The sequence below is a fragment of the Chenopodium album genome, chromosome 4, assembly GCF_948465745.1.
Source record: "Chenopodium album chromosome 4, dcCheAlbu1.1, whole genome shotgun sequence".
In the NCBI taxonomy this organism is placed as follows: Eukaryota; Viridiplantae; Streptophyta; class Magnoliopsida; order Caryophyllales; family Amaranthaceae; genus Chenopodium; species Chenopodium album.
In genome coordinates, this window is record NC_137837.1 from 8,351,138 (window position 1) to 8,372,282 (window position 21,145).

Sequence of the window (21,145 nt, forward strand, 5' to 3'; positions counted from 1 at the left end):
TATTATATTTTCTACGCTTTCTTACACCACAATCAGTTCACATAAAGAGTCTAAGTCACTTAATAAGCTTTGGATCTACATCATAATTTGGTAAAATTGACTAATGTTTGATTACATGACCTACGGTTTACAAGTACTCTAATTTGGGCTGGCCCAATATATATTTTTTTTAACATAAAATGTTTTATTAACACACATATATTCCATTAATAAACCCTTAAAATGAACCCCAACGCATTCCAAACTAATCTATTACCCGAACAAGACTTGAACTAAACATGATTTGACTACACCCAATTCAAACGATCTGATTGCTACCTCTAAAAGACATTTATAGTTCAATCATTGACTTGCAAAAGCAAAAGAAATAGTTTTAAAAATCACAAACTACTCTTCAACTACAACAATTGGATTTGCTATTATAGTATCAACATTAGTTGCATTTAATCCTAAATTAGTTTTTGGGTAGGGCGATGCCCTGGGTTATTACATGGAACTGATTATGAATATACATTGTAATTTATGATTCAATTTTAATTTCTTGTATTAAATTTGTTGCTCATATTGTCATTTCCTACTTATTAATATATTGTATTCAAAAAATTACATAAAAAATCACATAGCTTACTTAGTGGTAACAAACTTAGTTCTAGACTTAGAGATTACGTGTTCAAATCTTGTGGAGAATTTTTTATTTTTTTAATATTATGATGAGTGCATGACATGCAATGAAAAACAAATAGAATGAATAAATGCATTAATTCTAAATCCTAGCCTCCTTTTCTCTCTTCTCTCTTCTCTCTCCTAAACCTAGTCTTCATTGTCAATTTTAAAGGGGCTTTCATCGGATTTTACTGATAGAAAGACCCAATCTTTATTTTTTTTTAAGCCTTCTGTTTTACGTTACAATAATGTCTCCCTCGAAATAAATGGTTTATCTCCTTCGAAAGACAAGGTTTTTTCGATCTCCTTTGAAAGACAAGGTTTTTCGTACTCCTTCGAAATACAAGGTTTTATTTGTGCTTAATTAATTTGGTCTCCGGTTGTGCGGGGCTACTATTGATTATGGCTCGGATTCGGGTTACGGAATCAACACAAGAATTTATTTTCTCACAAAATTGTGAAACGACAACGGATCCACTCAAAAAGTTGTATGATACAAGGAATCGATAATATGATGAATTGTTACATTTATGTATTTGGATTCTTAGCCCTCCCCCGATTAATTTTTGTTTGATTTTGTTAAATTCGTTTTCATTATCGTTCATTGTCAATTGTAGATGTCGTATGGCTTATATTAATGAAATTTAGTGTCCTTTATTAGGACTTTTTAAAAAAAACAAAAACAAAAACAAATAGAATGAGAGCTACGTGGCGTAATGAGTAGTTTGAGTGGGTGATGTGGCGTAGTGAGGGGGTTTACGTGACACTAGACGCCGTTAGGAATGCCGATGTCTTAGACCTTTTTAATCACCCCATCGTTAACCTGCAAGTTTCAGATCAACCCATTTGCATAATCTACTTTGATGTTAATAATTTACATAAGAAAAAAAAAAGTAGTAATGTTGTCCGTGTAAATTGTCACAGTTTTTTTAAAAAGAGTAAATTGTCACAATTTATGGTTTATGAATATCAACTTTTATAATTTATACTTGTTGATTTTAAAATATAATATTGATCAAAAATCTACATTGACATTGTGTCCAAGTCAAAAATTGAATAATTATTTTGAAACAAAAGGAGCAACTGCAAGCTATGATATGTTTATTATTTTCATTTTATTTTTATACTCCTTCCGTTTTTAAATACTTGTTTCACTTTCCTTATGCGGCTGTTTTTAAATACTTGTTTCACTTTCCTTTTGCGGCTATTTTTAAATATTTGCTCCATTTCTTTATTTAGAAAGCTTTTCCAATAATTAATTCATTTCTCTCAACCAGTGGATCCAACATAAATAATATTTTATTATTTTCATATTCTTTCTCCTCCGAATCTCCACTACTTTTGCTTTTTACATTTTTAATTTAATTCTTTCACCAACCCACTACCTTTATATTTTATTAATTTCTCCAATTTTTCCAAAAACTGAGAAATAAAACAAGTACTCTATTTAAAAACGGAGGGAGTATTACTCTATGTCTCTATAACTTTTTTTTTTTTAAAATTATACTCCTTGTGTGCTAAAGTATTTACATTTTATTTTCACCAAAAAAAAAAGTATTTATATTTTACGAGTATTTTTTTTGAGGCAATTTTACGAGTATTTATTTTGGGAAAATTTGCAAATTGCAGATATTTATAGTTCGTATTTTGCAAATTGCAACCATTTAAATTTTTTTTTTTTGCAAATTGCAGCCCAATTCAACTTTTACATCGATTTACATGTCGAAAAAATTTCGGTTAAGGTTTTAGGGGCCATTTTAGGCCTTAAGGAAACGAATTGAGCTCGAAATTAGCAAAAAAATAACATAAGTGCCTCGTTTTGCGTAACAAAAATATATCGATTTGTGGAAAACTATAAAAATGAGACACGTCATTTTTTTGCTAATTCCGAGCACAGTTAGGAACCCTAAGGACTAAAATGGCCCTTAAAAGTTAAAACCTTCAACGAAGATTTTTCGACATGTAAATCGATCAAAAATTTGAATTGGGCTGCAATTTACAGTTTACACGAAGTTGCAATTTTTTTTAAGGCAAAAGCTAATGAGCGCCCCCGGGGCATTAGATAAGAGAATTAAAGTGCAAATATTAGAGTAAAATTAACATTAATTACACCGAACAACGCGTGATTTTGTCATAAATTCCTAACTTAATACCATTTCAACCAATATAATTTATACTTAACTAACGCTTCGGGGCGCTCGTTAGCAAGATCGTTTTTTTAAATAGCTGCAATTTGCAAAATACGAATTTCAGTGCAATTTGCAAATTTCCCTTTATTTTGACTTGATTTTCTAGAGAATTAAAAAGGGCAAAATGGTAAACAAACAAAGCAATAATCAAAAATGAATTGTTCATCCTTCATCAGCATCAATTAATTAAGCATTAAACCTGGAAAATAATTTCTGCAAATTTAGCCTCCCCTCCTTTCTCCTCTGAAAAAACAAAACCCAGAAAATTATTCACACCAAAACTCTGATTCATCAACACCCCCAAAAATGTGGCGATGTGTTTCGCGTGGTCTTCGATCCCATTCATGGAAAACCTCTAAATCTTCTCCTATTTCCCCCCATTTTCTCTCTTCTAGATTATTCTCTTCCTCCCAATCTGTAAGATCCTTTTTTTTTTTAATTTAAAGTTTGTACCTTTTTTTGATTTTATATTGTTTTTTGCGATCTTTGGAAATCAATGAATGTTTTATTGATTAATTGATGAATTTTGGCAGAGTTCGATTGGTGGGTCCAACTATACGGTGGTAGACCATACTTACGATGCGGTGGTTGTTGGAGCTGGTGGTGCTGGTTTAAGAGCTGCCATCGGATTATCCGAACATGGGTTTAATACTGCTTGTATTACTAAGCTTTTTCCGACTCGTTCTCATACGGTCGCTGCCCAGGTTTATTAATTTGTCCGTTTACCTTGTCTAATGTTTTTTTTGTTTTAACGCGTGTAAAAAAGGTGTGTTGCAAGTAAAAAAAAAACCCGGAAAAAGTAATTGTTTTAATTTTTACTTTTTGGTTATAATCTGTTGTGATGTAATTTGATGGATTATACTGTTATAGAACAGTTTAATGCAAGGGTTTAACTGAATGTGATACTATCCAATTACAGTTGCTGCAAGATTGTAAACTAGAATAGTGCATCCTTTTAAGGGATTCTGTTGGTGTTCGATTCGAGTTCAGTGTGGGCAGCTGTAATATTTGTTTGATTTTTGTTGGTTTTGTGCAATCTGTGTGTGTTGTGGAAGATATTAGTTGTTGAATGTATTGTAAGTTGAAATGGGGAATTGGTGCAGGGTGGAATCAATGCTGCCTTGGGTAATATGACTGAAGATGACTGGAGATGGCATATGTATGATACCGTGAAAGGAAGTGATTGGTTAGGTGCGTGCAATTTAACTCATTTCTATTACTTTACGAAAGCATGTTCTAGTTTTGAGAATGAAGTTTTTAAGCCTTTGATATTAACTTGTCTTACCTCATGCTGGGAATTCGTGGCTACCTGAACTTCTAGTTATTGTTTTAAAAGGAAGGGAGAGAACGTTTGCCTCTTTCTTTGCTCCAAGTAGTGTTTATTTCGGCAATTTTGATTATATATGGGGAACTGATTTTCTTTTTTACTTTTACCTCATTTGGATCCTATTATCAAAATTCAGAATTCCAATGGCAATTTGAGGGTCTTCTATGGAAAGAATAGTTCCCTTCCCCTTATTAGTGCTGTCCAAACAAGGTGGACTTATTTCTCCACTGCCCCATGTTGCCTTCCATCTTCCATCCTTCCCCTGGTCCCCCACTCCTAGGTTCAAAAACAAAGTGAAATTTGGATTCAAGTAATAGATATTCTAGTATGCTCCTGTATCTTTTTATAGCTGAACAGCATCTGCATTTTCATCTACGGGACAACTGTGGTTTCCTTAGTATATATTTTTGGATTGGATCATGACATATAGGGGAATTTATGTTTGCAGGTGATCAGGATGCCATACAGTATATGTGCAGAGAGGCACCAAAAGCTGTGATTGAGCTTGAGAACTATGGTTTGCCATTTTCTCGTACAGAAGATGGCAAAATATATCAACGTGCATTCGGTGGTCAAAGCTTGAACTTTGGGAAAGGTCTGTGGATAAGAAAAAAAGCTCAAATTCTATTATGGATTACTGAATCTGATCTCTTATACTTTCTGCATTGCCTTTCATCTTATTATAGGGGGTCAAGCATATCGATGTGCATGTGCTGCTGATCGAACTGGCCATGCTTTATTGCACACTCTTTACGGACAAGCTATGAGGCATAATACACAATTTTTTGTGGAATACTTTGCTTTGGATCTTATTATGGATGATGAAGGCAAGATTATATTATTCATAATATTTATACTGATTTTTGTTTCAATATCTAATTATAAATGGATGGAAGTACTACCTATGAAAATATGACCTACCTTTGAGCTAGAATTTACCTTTTGGAAGGAAAGCTTTTGATCAATTGAGAATGCTCTTATTGAGACTGAGTTTTATGCTTGGAATAAATATATATACAATATACCTAGTTGTGGTGTTTGCATGTTATTGCTGAAATCTTATATATTGAAATACCCTTCTTTCTTTGTCAAGTTTAATTTGTTGAGTCAAGTTGCTATCCATGATTGAATAGTTTCAATCGTCATAATTTTTTAGAACTTATGGTCATAATATAGGTTAGCATGTTTTTCTTGTTTGTGGTAAATATTTCTGATTTTTGGCATTATGCAACGCACCATCAGCCACCACCTGTGACCATGGTTTACAGCAGAAGACAGAGGCAGCCACAACACACTAACAACAACAACATAGCAGCAGCAGAGGCAGGAGAGGCAGAAGGCCGTTAGAGAGAACAGGGGACAAGCTGCTTTTATATTTTGTTTGTAATAGCTTAAAGTAGTAAAGTGCCAAACATGGTACAAATAGTAATTAAGGCTTGTATTGCCACTTACATGAGGGTAGTAGTAGTATAAGAAGAATAGCATAGCAAATAGAACGACACTGAGAAAATTGTAAGGAACATATGGAGAGTTATGGCCTAAAGCCATATTTATCACTTTTGCTAGCTTGAGAGCTCAATCAAACATTCAACCTTTCAGCCTTATTTTGTGTGTCACGCTAGTCCGTTGCAGTTGGTATCAGAGCAGCCATGCCGCCAACGCCGATAACCGTTGCGCCGGAGAGGGTGACGGCACTAGAGGAACGAGTAGAGGAGATTTGCGAGAAACTCGGAGATGGCGAACATTCGATGCAAAACACATTGCTCAAGAAGCAAGACGAGAGAATGGAACGATTCCGGCAAGAAATCACCCAGCGGGTGGTAATGACAGCAAGTCGGCATGACCAGGCCTTGGAGGAAATTCGCAACGCTCTTAAAGCCCTGGGCAAACAACCAACTGGTGAGAACGAGGAAGTGGAGCAACCACTTAACCTGGGTGGCTTTGGGGGAACACCTCATTTGAACGGAGGTAACGACGAACAACAATTCGGTGCTGGGAGGTTCAACGGAATTCGAATTGGAAGCTGGGAAGCGGGAGGCGGTGGAGAGTACCGTGTTCGCCACCATGACCAGCAGGAGAGCCGTGGAAATTGGAAGTTTCGGAAGCTAGACATGCCGGTGTTCGACGGGTCTGACCCGGATGGGTGGATACTCCGTGGCGAACAATATTTCCAGTTTTATCAATTGACGGAGGTGGAGAGGATTCAAGCCGCGGTTGTCTCCATGGATGGCGACGCGTTGAGGTGGTACCAGTGGGAGCACCGCCGGCGACCGGTCATCAATTGGGAAGACTTGAAGCTACGTGTCCTGACCCAGTTCCGACCGATCAACACAGGCACCCTACACGAACAGTGGTTGGCCGTAACCCAAGTGACGACGGTGGTGGAGTACCGGCGAACTTTCATAGAGAGGGCGGCGCCGTTGGCTGACGTGCCAGAGAGCATAATGAAGGCTCAGTTTGTGAATGGGCTGAGAGAAGACATAAAAGCCGAGATCCGGATGCTCAACCCATTAACCCTCGAAGAGGCCATGGACCTTGCGATCCGGGTCGAGGAACGAAACCGGGTTAATGGATTAAGGAAAACGGGTGGTGCATACCCGAAACCTGGTCAATACTCCTACTTTAATCGAAGTCCTGCAGCTACTCTAGGAGTGGGATTGACCAACAATTCAACCCAAAACTCTCAGCCCAGCCCACACTCTTTTAATCAAACGCCCAACACCAACCCACAGCCCACAAACTACTATCGGCCCAACCCAACACCCCAAAGCTCCGCAGCCTCTGTTTCAAACCCGAACTCCAATTACACCAACCGTAGCAACCCTACTCCTTACCAGAATCGCAGCAACTCCGGCACCACCCAGTTCAGCGGCCAGGTGCGAAGGCTAACTGACCGGGAAATCCAAGATAAGAAGGCTAGGGGCCTTTGTTTTAGGTGTGACGGCAGGTGGACGGGTCCCACTCATGTATGTACGGCGAAAGGACTTAGTGTCCTATTGGTGGAGGAAGACGAGAAGAGTGAAGATGGGGAGCTGGCGGTGTTGGAAAACTCCGGCGAGGAGGAGGGACCGTTGACAACCACCGCTGTGTCCATGAACTCGATCATGGGATTGACCAATCCTAAAACCATGCGACTCAAAGGGGAGATAAACGGGGAGAGTGTGATAGTCATGATCGATCCCGGTGCGACCCATAATTTTGTTTCATTGCAGGCGGTGCGTAAGTTGGGGTTGGAGGTGACCGGAAGTGCGTCGTTCGGGGTGTCCTTGGGGAACGGAGAAAATATTAAGGGGAAGGGGCAATGTTTGGGAGTAAGATTAAAGCTCAGTGAAGAGGTGGAAATTGAGGAAGAGTTTTTGCCTCTACAATTGGGCAATTCTGATGTTATATTGGGTATCCAATGGTTGGAGAAGTTGGGCCCAATATTGACTAATTGGAAAATACAGGAAATGAGTTTTTCAATGGGGGGAAAAATGGTGACAGTAAAGGGAGATCCGAGTTTGGCGAAAACGGGAGTCACCCTCAAGGCTATGTTCAAGACAATTAAGAAGGAAAAAGGGGGGATGCTAGTGGAGTTGAATAGAGTGGAGGTGGAGCAGCCTATTAAGGCAGGGAGTGTGCCAGATTTTTTGAAGGGGGTGATTGCCGAATTTGAAGGGGTTTTTAGTGAGCCAAGAGGATTGCCTCCGAGCCGGGGACATGAACATGCAATCGTCCTCAAAGAGGGAAGCAATCCCGTGAGCGTGCGGCCTTATAGATACCCCCAATTTCAAAAGGATGAAATTGAGAAACTGATCCGTGAGATGTTAATGGCCGGCGTTATACGCCCTTCAACAAGCCCTTTCTCAAGCCCGGTGTTGTTAGTAAAGAAGAAGGATGGCTCTTGGAGATTTTGTGTGGATTACCGGGCACTCAACAAGGAGACCGTTCCCGACAAATACCCTATTCCGGTGATAGATGAGTTGTTAGATGAGTTGCATGGGGCACATGTATTCACCAAGTTAGACCTTAAGGCGGGGTATCATCAAATTCTTGTGAAACCGGAAGACACTCCTAAGACGGCATTCCGTACACACGAGGGGCATTACGAATTTCTAGTAATGCCATTTGGGTTAACGAATGCTCCGGCGACATTTCAATCATTGATGAACGAGGTATTTCGGCCGTATTTACGTAAGTTTGTACTCGTATTTTTTGATGATATACTCGTATATAGTCCAAGTGTGAGTGCTCATGTGGAACATGTTAGGCTAGTGTTGGAGATTCTTAAGGCCCATACGTTGTTTGCAAATATTAACAAATGCGAGTTTGGGAAAAATGTGGTGGCATACTTGGGCCACATAATTTCAAGAGAGGGAGTTTCAGTGGACCAAGATAAAATCCAAGCCATGATTAAATGGCCCACTCCCAAATCATTAAGAGACCTTAGAGGATTTCTTGGGCTCACTGGGTATTATAGGAAATTTATTTTCCATTATGCCCAAATTGCTCAGCCCTTAACTATTCAACTCAGACGTGACAATTTTGGGTGGAGCGACGAAGCTCAACAGGCCTTCATGAAATTGAAGCTCGCCATGACCACCGCCCCTGTTTTGGTGATGCCGGACTTCAAAAAGGCGTTTGTGGTGGAATCCGATGCCTCGGGCTTCGGATTGGGGGCCGTGTTAATGCAAGAAGGAAGACCCGTAGCCTTCTATAGCAAGATGTTAGGGCCGAGTGGCCGGAGCAAATCGATCTACGAGAAAGAACTCATGGCGGTGTGTTTGGCGGTGCAAAGGTGGAAACACTATCTTTTGGGAAGGAGATTCATAATTAGGAGTGATCAACAAAGTTTACGGTTTATAACTCAACAAAGAGAAGTAGGCATGGAGTACCAACGGTGGATTCGCAAATTAATCGGATTTGACTTTGAAATTCAATATAAGCCCGGGGTGGTTAATCGAGTCGCCGATGCGTTGTCAAGAAGGGGAGATGATGAACAAGGGGTTGAATGTAGCGCTCTTGTGTCGGTTCAGGGCGTAGATTGGAGCAGCCTTGATCGGGAAATTGCCGCTGATGAGTGGATACAGAAAATGCGAGGCGAAGTTGAGAAGGGGGAAGGGCAGCCCGGATTTACTGTTGAGGGGCGCCAGTTATTGTACAAGGGACGACTGATTCTTCCTCAAAAATCAGCAGTAAAGCTGGAGTTGTTTCGGATTTATCATGACTCCCCGGAGGGAGGTCACGAGGGTGAAACTAAAACCTACCTCAGGCTGGCCCACGAGTGGTATTGGGTGGGCATGAGACGTGAGGTGGCAGCTTGGGTCCGGGAGTGTGTTATTTGTCAACGCAACAAGCATTCGCAGAAGTCTCCGGCGGGTCTCTTACAACCACTGCCCATTCCGGAGCGGGTGTGGGAAGATATCACGATGGATTTCGTTGAGGGGTTACCGAAATCAAAGGGTGTGGATACGATTTTGGTGGTGGTGGACCGCTTGTCTAAGTATGCTCACTTTTTGGGACTCAAACACCCCTTCACGGCGGTGAGTGTGGCGGAGCTATTTGCTAGAGAGATAGTTAGATTACACGGGATGCCGAGTAGCATTGTTTCGGATCGAGATAGGGTGTTTGTGAGCTCTTTTTGGAGAGAGTTGTTCCGTTTGCAAGGCACGGACCTTAAGCGTAGCACTTCATACCATCCCCAAACGGATGGGCAATCGGAGGTGGTCAACAAAAGATTAGAAACCTACCTACGGTGTTTCGCCGGGGAACAACCAAGATCATGGGCGAAATGGCTTCATTGGGCTGAGTATTCGTATAACACGGCTATTCACTCGTCCACTCTTACCTCCCCTTTTAAGGTCCTCTATGGGAGGGATCCACCTCGTCTCTTAAGGGTGGGCTTAGGCCAAACCGCGGTGGGTACGGTTGAGGAGCACTTACAGGAGAGAGACGCTATGTTGGATGAACTTAAAATTAATTTGATTAAGGCCCAACAAGTTATGAAGGATAATGCTGACAAAAGGAGGAGGGAGGTGGAATTTCAGATCGGAGACCATGTTTTTCTCAAGCTCCAACCATATCGGCAGCGCTCATTGGCTAAAAGACCCTTTGAAAAATTAGCCGCTCGGTTTTATGGACCATTCGAAGTGATTCAACGCATTGGCAAGGTAGCCTACAAGTTACTTTTACCGGCTGACTGTAAAATACACCCGGTTTTTCACGTATCTCAGCTTAAACTTGCATTAGGGGCGGTTCCGAGCTTCCCAAGCATCCCTACCCAACTCACACCCGACTTGGAACTTGTGGTGGAACCGGAGCATGTGCTAAGTGTGAGACCGAAGCTGGGGAGGGCAGATGGGATGGAGGTATTGGTCCAATGGCAAGGGCTGCCTGTTTTCGAGGCCACATGGGAGGAAGCGGAATCCATCAAGGCCCAATTTCCTGCATTCCACCTTGAGGACAAGGTGGCGCTTTTAGGGGGGGGTGTTGCAACGCACCATCAGCCACCACCTGTGACCATGGTTTACAGCAGAAGACAGAGGCAGCCACAACACACTAACAACAACAACATAGCAGCAGCAGAGGCAGGAGAGGCAGAAGGCCGTTAGAGAGAACAGGGGACAAGCTGCTTTTATATTTTGTTTGTAATAGCTTAAAGTAGTAAAGTGCCAAACATGGTACAAATAGTAATTAAGGCTTGTATTGCCACTTACATGAGGGTAGTAGTAGTATAAGAAGAATAGCATAGCAAATAGAACGACACTGAGAAAATTGTAAGGAACATATGGAGAGTTATGGCCTAAAGCCATATTTATCACTTTTGCTAGCTTGAGAGCTCAATCAAACATTCAACCTTTCAGCCTTATTTTGTGTGTCACGCTAGTCCGTTGCACATTATGCTCAGGTACTTGCCAAGGTGTGATTGCTTTGAATATGGAAGATGGGACATTGCATAGATTCCGTGCCAAATCAACAATTTTGGCTACTGGGGTATGTTTTGTTTTTCAAGTTTCATTGTTTCAAATTTACCCTATTCTTGCATTATGCATTTATGCCATGTTCATAAGTTTTCTTTTTTGGCTTGTGTTCTCTTTATTAGGGGTATGGACGAGCATATTTTTCTGCAACCTCTGCGCATACATGTACCGGAGATGGAAATGCAATGGTGGCCCGTGCTGGCCTCCCATTAGAGGTTAAACTCCTTGCCATTGTTTCATTCTCGTCCTCTGTTGTTTACTTAGAGGCACCAATTTGAGGCAACTCTAACATGATTTGTGCACCTTCTTTAATGTTTTGCTATAACAACATATTTGTTTTGCAGGATCTTGAATTCGTGCAGTTCCACCCTACTGGTATCTATGGTGCTGGATGCCTAATCACTGAAGGTTGATTCTTCTCATACTGATTTTTTGCTGCTCTCAGCTATGCCTAATCCTTCCAAATGAATGTTCAATATCATTTTGTAGTGGAAAAGGCTGTGGTTTTTCCCCCTAAAAAATACATTTTGCTATACATGTACATTTGTGGCTGCTTTTTTGGCAATTTTTGCTTAAGAATAAAACTTCCTTCCCATCTAGCATCTAGATAATTTAAAGCAATGGTTCAATGATCTAATGACTTGTTCTTTGCTATCAGGGTCCCGTGGTGAAGGTGGTATTCTGAGAAATAGTGAGGGTGAGCGTTTCATGGAAAGATATGCACCAACAGCTAAAGATCTTGCATCCAGGGATGTTGTGTCTAGATCTATGACAATGGAAATTCGAGAAGGCCGTGGTGTAGGTGAGATACATCTGTTCTTCAATTTTTGTGTGCATGATATATGCCTAAATATGGAATTGTGGCTGTCAGATACTTAGGTTTAGGGAAGAATCTCGAAGAATATGTTGGTCTATCCAGACTGTTGTGGGATACTCATATTTGCTGTTGCTAGAATTCTCAATTTGCAGTCTATTTATTTGTTAGTAAGATGATGGTTGTGTTTGACCTCTTTGAAGGCTGTTAGAACTGACTATTGATCCCCCCTCTCCCCCTTTGAGGTTTACTTAACTAAGTAGTGTATTGCCACTAATAATATCAATGAAGCTTTGCAAATGATTGTTTCAGTCACAATCTGTCCTCTGTTACATATTTGGTCAATCTTACCTGTCATCTGTCACTCATGCTAATCTGTATTCATGTAAATCCTGTCATCAACAGGACCCTTAAAGGATCACATCTACCTCCACTTGAATCATTTGCCTCCAGAAGTGCTTCAGGAAAGACTCCCTGGTATCTCTGAGACAGCTGCTATCTTTGCTGGGGTTGATGTTACAAAGGAACCCATCCCAGTCTTGCCAACTGTTCACTATAACATGGGTGGAATCCCCACAAACTACTATGGAGAGGTAAGAAAACTGTGAAATTGATTTTTTTTGCAATTGTATATATAAGTTTATTGGAGTCTTAATGATTCTTTGCTCAGGTTGTCACCATAAAAGGTAATGACCCAGATGCCATTGTTCCTGGATTATTGGCTGCTGGAGAGGCTGCTTGTGCATCAGTTCATGGTGCTAACCGTCTTGGTGCAAACTCTCTTCTTGACATTGTTGTTTTCGGTCGAGCTTGTGCCAACCGAGTTTCAGAGATCAGTAAACCAGGCAAGTGGACTTGTGAAGATATTTCTGCTTCTCACTGCTTGTATTCTGATTACTGGACAATTTAGTTCCATCAACACACTTATAATCTGGTGTTCTGCAGGGGAGAACCAGAAACCTTTGCCTAAAGATGCTGGGGAGAAGACTATTCAGTGGTTAGACAAATTAAGAAATTCAAATGGATCTCTTCCAACTTCCCAAATCCGCCTAAACATGCAACGAGTTATGCAGAATAATGCTGCTGTTTTCCGCACACAGAGTACATTGGAAGAAGGTATGATATGTTTTTGATTCTCCAAAAAGGTGCTCTTAACCTGTGAAGCTTGAACCTCAGATATGGTGACCTTAACCCCTTAATAAATACACAGAACATTGTGGGTTAAGTTTTGTTCAAAGCTTGGATGGAATTTAGCTTTAAACATTTTGGTGTATAAGATCACTACTTACTTATTTTGGCATATAGGATCTATTTTCCAGATGCCTGAATAATTCTACTGTGGTTATAAGCTATGTAGTGTGCACTTTTCCTTTTTAGGGTTTTTAGAACTTTTTGCCCATGAATGAATAGATGAAATAGACGAATTATGGGAAGGGAAGGGTTGCTTGAGGTTTTACTGCAAAACAGAGAGGAAGGGTTGCATTTGATATTTCATGTTTCCTCTGCTCCACTTTAGTTGCATCATTAGGATTTTGGCGCTATTCATACTCCTTCCTATTACAACATATTGTGATTTGTGGGGAAGAAAAAATTATAGTCATGTGGGATCTTGTTGGATGATTTTCAATGTGCTTAAATTGTGCATTAACAAGTGTGAAACTCTTAGTGTTGCAAGTAATATGAAGCAGAGGAAGCAATTATTTATTTATTTATTTATTATTTTTTTTAATAAAATTTCTTATTCAGTGTCCTTAATATAGATCCCGTGCCCTATTTTTTTAATCAAGTCAAACATAGTTTTTCCTTATCCACGAGGACTTGGTTTGCTCTACTATAACAGATGAACTCCATTGCAAATTACAGTTCCTATGTGTAACATTCTGTTTTTGTATCAATAAATTGCAGGTTGTCAATTGATTGATAAAACATGGGAGAGTTTTGAAGATGTTCAAGTCAAAGATCGCAGTTTAATATGGTACGGCTTATATGCAATGTTTTCGTTGATACGAGTTTACTCATGACTATGTCATTAGCAGTCTAATCATTTATCTACTCCATTTTTTTTCTTCTTAGGAATTCTGATTTGATCGAAACCATAGAATTGGAAAATTTGTTGATTAATGCATGCATCACTATGCACTCTGCTGAGGCTAGGAAAGAAAGCAGAGGAGCTCATGCTCGTGAAGATTTCACGGTTTGTTCAGCTGCTTTTTATCTTAAACTGTAATTTTGGGATGCTCTTGAATGTTTTTGACATTTGACTTGATCACTTTGCTTTGCACCTTTGCAGACAAGAGATGATCAAAACTGGATGAAACACACTCTAGGGTATGTTGTTTACACTCTATGCTCTTGTTCTAACTACAAGAATGCTAATGAATATTAAGGCATAATGATTGATGACAATTGGTTTCCTGAAATACAGTGGACTCCCAGTTCACCGTCTTACTGAAAGAAACTTTGTCCACCCACTTATTTATAGGATCATTATCTCCTGCATGCAGTTTGTTAGTTTACATTCATATTTGTGTCTCGAGTCTTCTCATCTTTTTCTCCATTGCTTCATGATCAAAACAATTAATTAGCATCATGAATATATAGTGTTTTTGTCTTCCATTTTTGTCTGCATACAATTGCTTCTCTGGTTATTTTGATCTTGAATTTTAACATATTAGTGTATAATTCTACATGTTCTTGCACATTTCTTTTGATAATGCAGATATTGGGAAAATGAGAAGGTTAGACTAGATTATCGGCCAGTCCACATGAACACATTGGATGACGAGATTGAGTCTTTCCCTCCTAAAGCTCGTGTATATTGATGTGTTTCAACTCGAAGAAAACCCTTCGCCAACAAGTAGGGCAAAAGAAGTTAACAATAGAAATAATTTATGATAGAGAACAAAAGGGTTCTTGGGTGAATTTCATTTTTTCAATTGCTGTGAGGGGTGTTGCTCTCGACGATTTTCTATACGCTTCCTGCAATGATGGTTTTGAGAAAGACTTTGGCCATTATATGTTTTGGTGATAAGAATGCAGAAGTGATTTTTTTTATAAACAATTTGTGAATTAATGATATTTGCCTTTTTGTAAACTGCATTGAGGTAATAAGAAGCTCAATTTGTTCTTTGCCTTTGATCTTGAATTTATCTTCTTAAACATGCCTTTTTATTGTGTTTTTATATTATGTATGGGGCATTCTTTTTAAGGCATAACTTATTTTGAGAGTAGTTACTTAAATAATACGAAGTAGACAATAAAACGCGGTGAAGAAAATTCGCCCACGGGATTTGCAATAGTGAAGTGCAATAGTTCTGCATTCTCCAACATAAATTTTCAAGCTTGAGCATCAACATCCAAGATTTAGTGTATTTATTTCCGAAGTGAATAAGGGTTTTGGTAATTGAATTTGCATAATATTTGAAAGGTAACAAACATTACATACGCTTTACCACGTGGTACTTGGTCTAGTGGCAAGATTTGTATTTTACAACATTGAGGTTGTGGGATCAATTTCTACAAGGGCCACTTTGGAGGTCGGGATTCTCTTATCATCCCACCACTCCTAAGGTGCCTCGCCTACTAAATTGGACCCTGATGAAAACAAAGCACCTTTTCTACCAACAAAACCAATCTACAAGAATAAAATAAGAAAATTTACATCCTATATCTTTGTTGTAATCTGTCAAGTGACCAAGATTAGCTATGTAGTATGCTGCTTTACTTGCTTCCTATAAATATGCTGAGATTGGAACAATTCGAAAATGAGTTGTTTTACATCATCCGATCCATAAGCATTAGTATCTTCTGTGGGTTTCGAAATTATCCCTGCAAAATAGTAATTCCGGAAAAGTTCCATAACATCCCTGTTATCCAGCAGAACAGTACATTAGAAGCTGGGGACAAAAGAAGGTCCATACTCCATAACATCCCTGTTATCCAGCAGAAAACAGTAGATTGCAAGAATAAGTTTACTTAAAATCATCCAAGTTATTGAATTGTAAGTTTGTAACATAAGATTATAAGCTCAAATTTAGTATAGTATATTGAATCACACAACAAATTCTTACCCCATCTCTTTTTGTCCAAGGGAGACAGCATGTTGAAGGCAGGCTGACCAATGAGTTAACTCATTCAGCTTATTTTTCATCTTGCTATCAAAAGAGGAGGCAGCTTCAGAGATTCCAAAAGTCGGTGTATCCCGAATTGGATCCAAGAGTTTATGCAAACTCTCAAGCTGACTCTTATATCTGCATAAAAGAAACCTCAATAAAAATTATTTTTTTTTTAATAGAACCAAACACGGAATTATAAATGTTTAAAGCAGAAAGATTAATCCACTGTAATCAAATCAAAACTAAGCAGAGAGCCAGAGAATAAGATCTGACAATCTGAATCCCAATAATTTAAACATCAACATAAACCATGAAGTATCATTTCATAAATGTTTTATGCAACTGAATTGGCTGCTTATCAGGTGGTCAGTCATTACCATAGCTCGTCTAAAACAAGGACATTTTGAACCATTGAATCTTTCATAATATATCCTACATCATTCAATTTCCAAGATACATGTGATCATACAACAATTTATGCTTTGTAACTAACAACAAATTGTTATATTTTTCAGGCTACTAGAACAAATTTCAAGCCTCTAATGATCATATAACCACTTATCTATTTCTCTCGAACAAATATCACAAACAAATGAACAATTACGATACCTAAGATAAGCAGCTGCATTTCGAAAGCACAACTTAGAGATCTCAGTACAATCAAGCTCCCATAATACAACACATCCTTCATCCAAATTCGTCGTAAACGACACCGATGCCGGATCCAGCTTCATTCCATGCCTCTCCAATTTCAATACCCTATCATCATCACCAATTCACCACATTAAAAAATTAAAAATTAAAAATTAAAAAAAAATAAAAATAAAAAAAATCCATGCATCTCAATTTCATACCATCCATTTCATATCACATCAGAGAAACACAAATTTAGAGAGATAAAACGTATTAAGAGAGAGAAAGTACTGCTCAGCACCACCGACACGGCGGCGCTCAACGACGGCGATCGGAAAACCACCGTAAACTGCCGTCAAACCACCACCGATTAATGCATCTATCGTAATTTCACGACTACTGAATTGAGTCAACGGCATTAGAGTAGAGTAGGAGAGAGAAAGAGTGATTAAGGGGGTGTTAAGTGGATCGGCGGTTGCAGGTGCCTTCAATGGTGATGATGCAAACAATGGCGAAAAATAGAATTATGATTCCGATTATTATTCCAAAGGTTAGCACATCCATTTTTTTTTTTTGGGCTCTGTGATTATGATTTTGGTATGAAGTTTAGCTCTAGATTAAGGAAGGATAAGGGGATTAATTTTGGAATTATGATAGAGTTAGTAGCAAATTACAGATACTATGCTTCAACGGAGTACTCACTCCACTAGCAAGTGAGATGGGGACGCGGGACTGTTCTTTTTCCTTTTCCTCTTACTTTCTCACTTGGAACTTGGAAGGTGGATTGTGGAAGTATAATTTTGTCATATTTGGCCCACACTATCAACTAATTAAGTGACGTGCGGAGTATTAATTTTAACTAATGTTAGACCCGGGCGTTGTACTGAGTTAGTGCATTTTTTCATGACAAAAATCTTTATTAATATTTAATTTTTATTGAATGATATGTAATATGGTAATAGCTTAATAATTTAAACTTGAGGTTGTGGGTTTAAATCTCGTAAGAACAATATTTTTAGACATGGAATGAAAATCAGCTTAAATGAGGAGAGTGCCACGTGACACCTAAACTTCTACAGGAATGCCTTAAGGAGAGTGCCACGTGGTATCTACACTTTTTTAGAAACACATTTTAATATATAGTATATATATATATTCGGAGCTCTATTGAAGAAATGGAGAGGAAGCTTCGGATACTCATAATGATAATCAAAAGCAATTGTTTATCAAATGACACTTTAATAAATATTTTGCCTTGATATCATGTTGCAGATTTAAAACAATATTTCTTTTGTTTGTGCAAAAGCATGACTTATGTTAAGTTTGTGCTGAAGCAGAGCAGAACAGATTTCAGCAGAGCAGAGCATAGCAGAACATATTTTAGCAAAATAGGACAACTTTAAAGAACAGGGGCTGAGTAATAATGAAAAAATAGGCTAAAAGTGTCAATTATTTTGACATGAAAGGAATAATATACCCTTATTACCAGTATGAAAAAAACTTCAAAAAGATTAAATCAAACCGAGTTATCTCAACCAGGACAAGTATATAAACACTGAAATTTAGGTTTAAATATAGAAACGCCCAGTTTTCAGTATCACAAATCCAGGCAATTAAGTTGGTACATGGATGAAACTCAGATGGCTACCTCACAAACTTACCTCTTTCCTTCATCATCCTCTTTATCTCTCTCCTCCAATTTTCTCCAGAAATCTCACTACTTCCCCAAATCCCAACTTTACTCCATGTATTCTCACCCACATTCATATAAGTCGTCTTCTTTCCCAATTTGGAAGAGAAAGAAATCTTCAATTAGGTTCATCTCTTCACTCTTTGATCATAAAAAACTATTGCTATTATGATTTTAAATTTTACAATGATCCCAGAACTGTGATTGTTGTTTGGAATTCTCTGCTTTCAATGTATGCGAAATGCAGGGCGTTAGGGGATGCACTTAAGGTGTTTGATGAAATGCCTATTAGAGATACTATTTCATGGAATTCTGTTATTTCTGGGTTTTTGAGTAATGGGGAGTTTGAATTTGGGTTTAAGTATTTTAAGGGGATGGTTGGATTGGGTATTGGGCAGCTTGATCAAGCTAGTTTTACTACTGTTTTATCAGCTTGTGATGGGGTGGATTTGCTTAGGGTGAGTAAAATGATTCATGGGTTGGTGGTTTTGAGTGGTTTTGAAAGTGAGGTTACTGTTGGAAATGCTTTGATAACCTCGTATTTTAAATGTGGGTGTTCGGGTTCTGGGGACCGGGTTTTTCGAGAAATGGGTGACAGGAATGTTGTTACTTGGACTGCTGTGATTTCTGGCCTTGTGCAAAATGGACTGTGTGAGGATAGTTTGAGTGTGTTCAGTATGATGCGTGGCGGATTGGTGGAACCGAATTCTGTGACTTATACAAGTGTGTTATCAGCTTGTGCTAGTTTGCAGGTTATACAAGAAGGGAAACAAATTCATGGGCTAGTGTTAAAACAAGGATTTCACTCAGATTTTTGTATCGAGAGTGGACTAATGGACATGTACTCTAAATGTGGAAGCATGGAAGATGCCTTGCAGATTTTTTACTCTGCAGATAAGCTTGATGAGGTCTCCATGACCATTGTGCTTACCGGTTTTGCTCAAAATGGGCTCGAAGATGAAGCCATCCAAATCTTTACCAAAATGATGAAAGCAGGAATCGACATTGATCCAAATATGGTTTCTGCCATTCTTGGTGTGTTTGGTACAGACACTTCTTTGGCTTTTGGCCAGCAGATTCATTCGTTGGTCATAAAAAAGAGATTTGGTGCTAACCTTTTTGTTAGCAATGGGCTCATTAACATGTATTCCAAGTGTGGGAATAAGGAGGAGTCAATGAAAGCTTTCAGTCGTATGCCTCAAAAGAACTCAGTTTCTTGGAATTCTATAATAGCAGCCTTTGCTCGCCATGGTGATGGATTGAAAGCCATTGAATTGTATGAAGAAATGTTATTGGCAGGAGTAGAGCCTACTGATGTTACATTCATATCATTGCTGCATGCTTGTAGTCATGTGGGTCTAGTTGATAAAGGCATGATGTTCTTTGAATCAATGAGCAAATTTCACCATATTAATCCAAGAATGGAACATTATGCTTGTGTCATTGACATGTTAGGAAGAGCCGGGCTTCTTAGCGAGGCTAAAAAATTTGTTGACAACTTACCTGTAAAGCCAGGAATTCTTGTATGGCAAGCCCTGCTTGGTGCTTGTGCCGTCTGTGGTGACTCTGAACTGGGGAAATATGCTGCTGATCAATTGCTTCTGTTAGAACCTGATAACCCTGCTCCTTATGTACAGTTGGCGAATATATATTCAGGGGAAGGGAGTTGGAGAGACAGAGCTAGGACTATAAAGAGAATGAAAGAAGTGGGTGTATCTAAGGAGACTGGTAAAAGTTGGATCGAGATTGAGAGGAAGGTTCATAGCTTCGTTGTATGTGATCAGGTGCATCCACAATCTGAGACCATTTATGCTGTCATTGCAGAATTGTTCTTGCAACTGACTGATGAAGGATACAAGCCAGATAAAAGGTTCATCCTGCATTACACGGGTCAGAATGAAATAGAGAGTCAACTGGAAGTAACTAGTAGCTTGCAATCAACTTGAATGGTTTAGTGTTCTAGAAACAATTTTGCTATACAGTTGCTAATACATCATCCTGACTAGAACTAACCTTTCAAGGTAGTTCTACCTGCTCCTTGACCCTGATGTAAAACCAAAAAAAGTACTCGTATATAAATAGGAAATTGGAGGTTGTCTGAAACAGAAACTACTCTTGTCTTCAATGACAATAACGTTCCATTGGTATATCTAGAACTCATGTTAGTATTAACATGAGGTCTAAATGTACCAACGGACACTTGTCATTGTTATTTATGACAAGAGTAATTATTGGCGTGCACTCCTCTATGAGGACAGTGAGCCCATACGATATTTGCCTGACAATTACTACAAGAAAAGAGGACATCCCATTGTTTTTGCAACAAGAACTAGATAGGTGCTCTTTTTTCCGTTTTACTAGATGCTATTTTGTTTTCTGCCAAAAAAGTTAGGAACTAACAAAACAAATTTAGCTAATAAATTGTTGTTGATAAAACAATACGGAGTAGTAATTACTCCGTTGTTTACTACATTCAATTTATGATCTCTCAATGGTGTTATACTGCACCGTTACGTCCAAGTTTAATATGAAATATACAATTTTTTTTTTTTGAAAGAATACGAAATATACTATTAGTACATTTTTAATATTGCATTTTTCTTACTGGTTTATTTATCAATCGAGTTTAAGATGTCTCAAGCTCTTTACTTAAAAAAAATTCTTTTGCTACTGTATTTTACTCTAACTCACAAATTAAGATTAAACTCGAGTTGTGATTTTTATAGAGACTTCAATTCTATCAATATATAGTTAA

General features: G+C 38.7%; 2 protein-coding genes and 1 pseudogene across 5 annotated transcripts; 2 read left to right on the forward strand and 1 right to left on the reverse strand.

Annotated features, from left to right (window-relative positions):
* The first annotated feature begins 3,050 nt into the window (after positions 1 to 3,050).
* Positions 3,051 to 15,097, forward strand: LOC145628826 (succinate dehydrogenase [ubiquinone] flavoprotein subunit, mitochondrial-like). The gene is made up of 16 exons (XM_081681239.1): positions 3,051 to 3,269; positions 3,386 to 3,556; positions 3,956 to 4,043; positions 4,628 to 4,774; positions 4,866 to 5,006; positions 11,066 to 11,151; positions 11,261 to 11,353; positions 11,483 to 11,546; positions 11,797 to 11,940; positions 12,358 to 12,545; positions 12,623 to 12,797; positions 12,898 to 13,068; positions 13,858 to 13,927; positions 14,026 to 14,146; positions 14,243 to 14,280; positions 14,672 to 15,097. Exons 1-16 carry the CDS (start codon positions 3,159 to 3,161, stop codon positions 14,772 to 14,774), a joined length of 1,911 nt encoding a protein of 636 aa, XP_081537365.1. The 5' UTR covers positions 3,051 to 3,158; the 3' UTR covers positions 14,775 to 15,097.
* Positions 15,098 to 15,300: 203 nt separating this feature from the next.
* On the reverse strand, positions 15,301 to 17,467 carry LOC145626589 (uncharacterized). Of its 4 annotated transcripts, none has more exons than XM_081679044.1 (5): positions 16,992 to 17,467; positions 16,677 to 16,826; positions 16,088 to 16,202; positions 16,023 to 16,047; positions 15,301 to 15,884 (listed from the first exon to the last, which is right to left on the reverse strand). In XM_081679044.1, exons 1-5 carry the CDS (start codon positions 17,117 to 17,119, stop codon positions 15,775 to 15,777), a joined length of 528 nt encoding a protein of 175 aa, XP_081535170.1. In that variant the 5' UTR covers positions 17,120 to 17,467; the 3' UTR covers positions 15,301 to 15,774. The 4 variants fall into 4 exon arrangements, with proteins under 4 accessions (XP_081535170.1, XP_081535172.1, XP_081535169.1 ...); XM_081679046.1 differs by having other exon boundaries at positions 15,301 to 15,818; positions 16,992 to 17,466; XM_081679043.1 differs by having other exon boundaries at positions 15,301 to 15,818; positions 16,023 to 16,202; positions 16,992 to 17,466.
* An 806-nt stretch (positions 17,468 to 18,273) lies between these two features.
* Positions 18,274 to 20,904, forward strand: LOC145626590 (pentatricopeptide repeat-containing protein At3g05340 pseudogene; annotated as a pseudogene).
* The last annotated feature ends 241 nt before the right edge of the window (positions 20,905 to 21,145 follow it).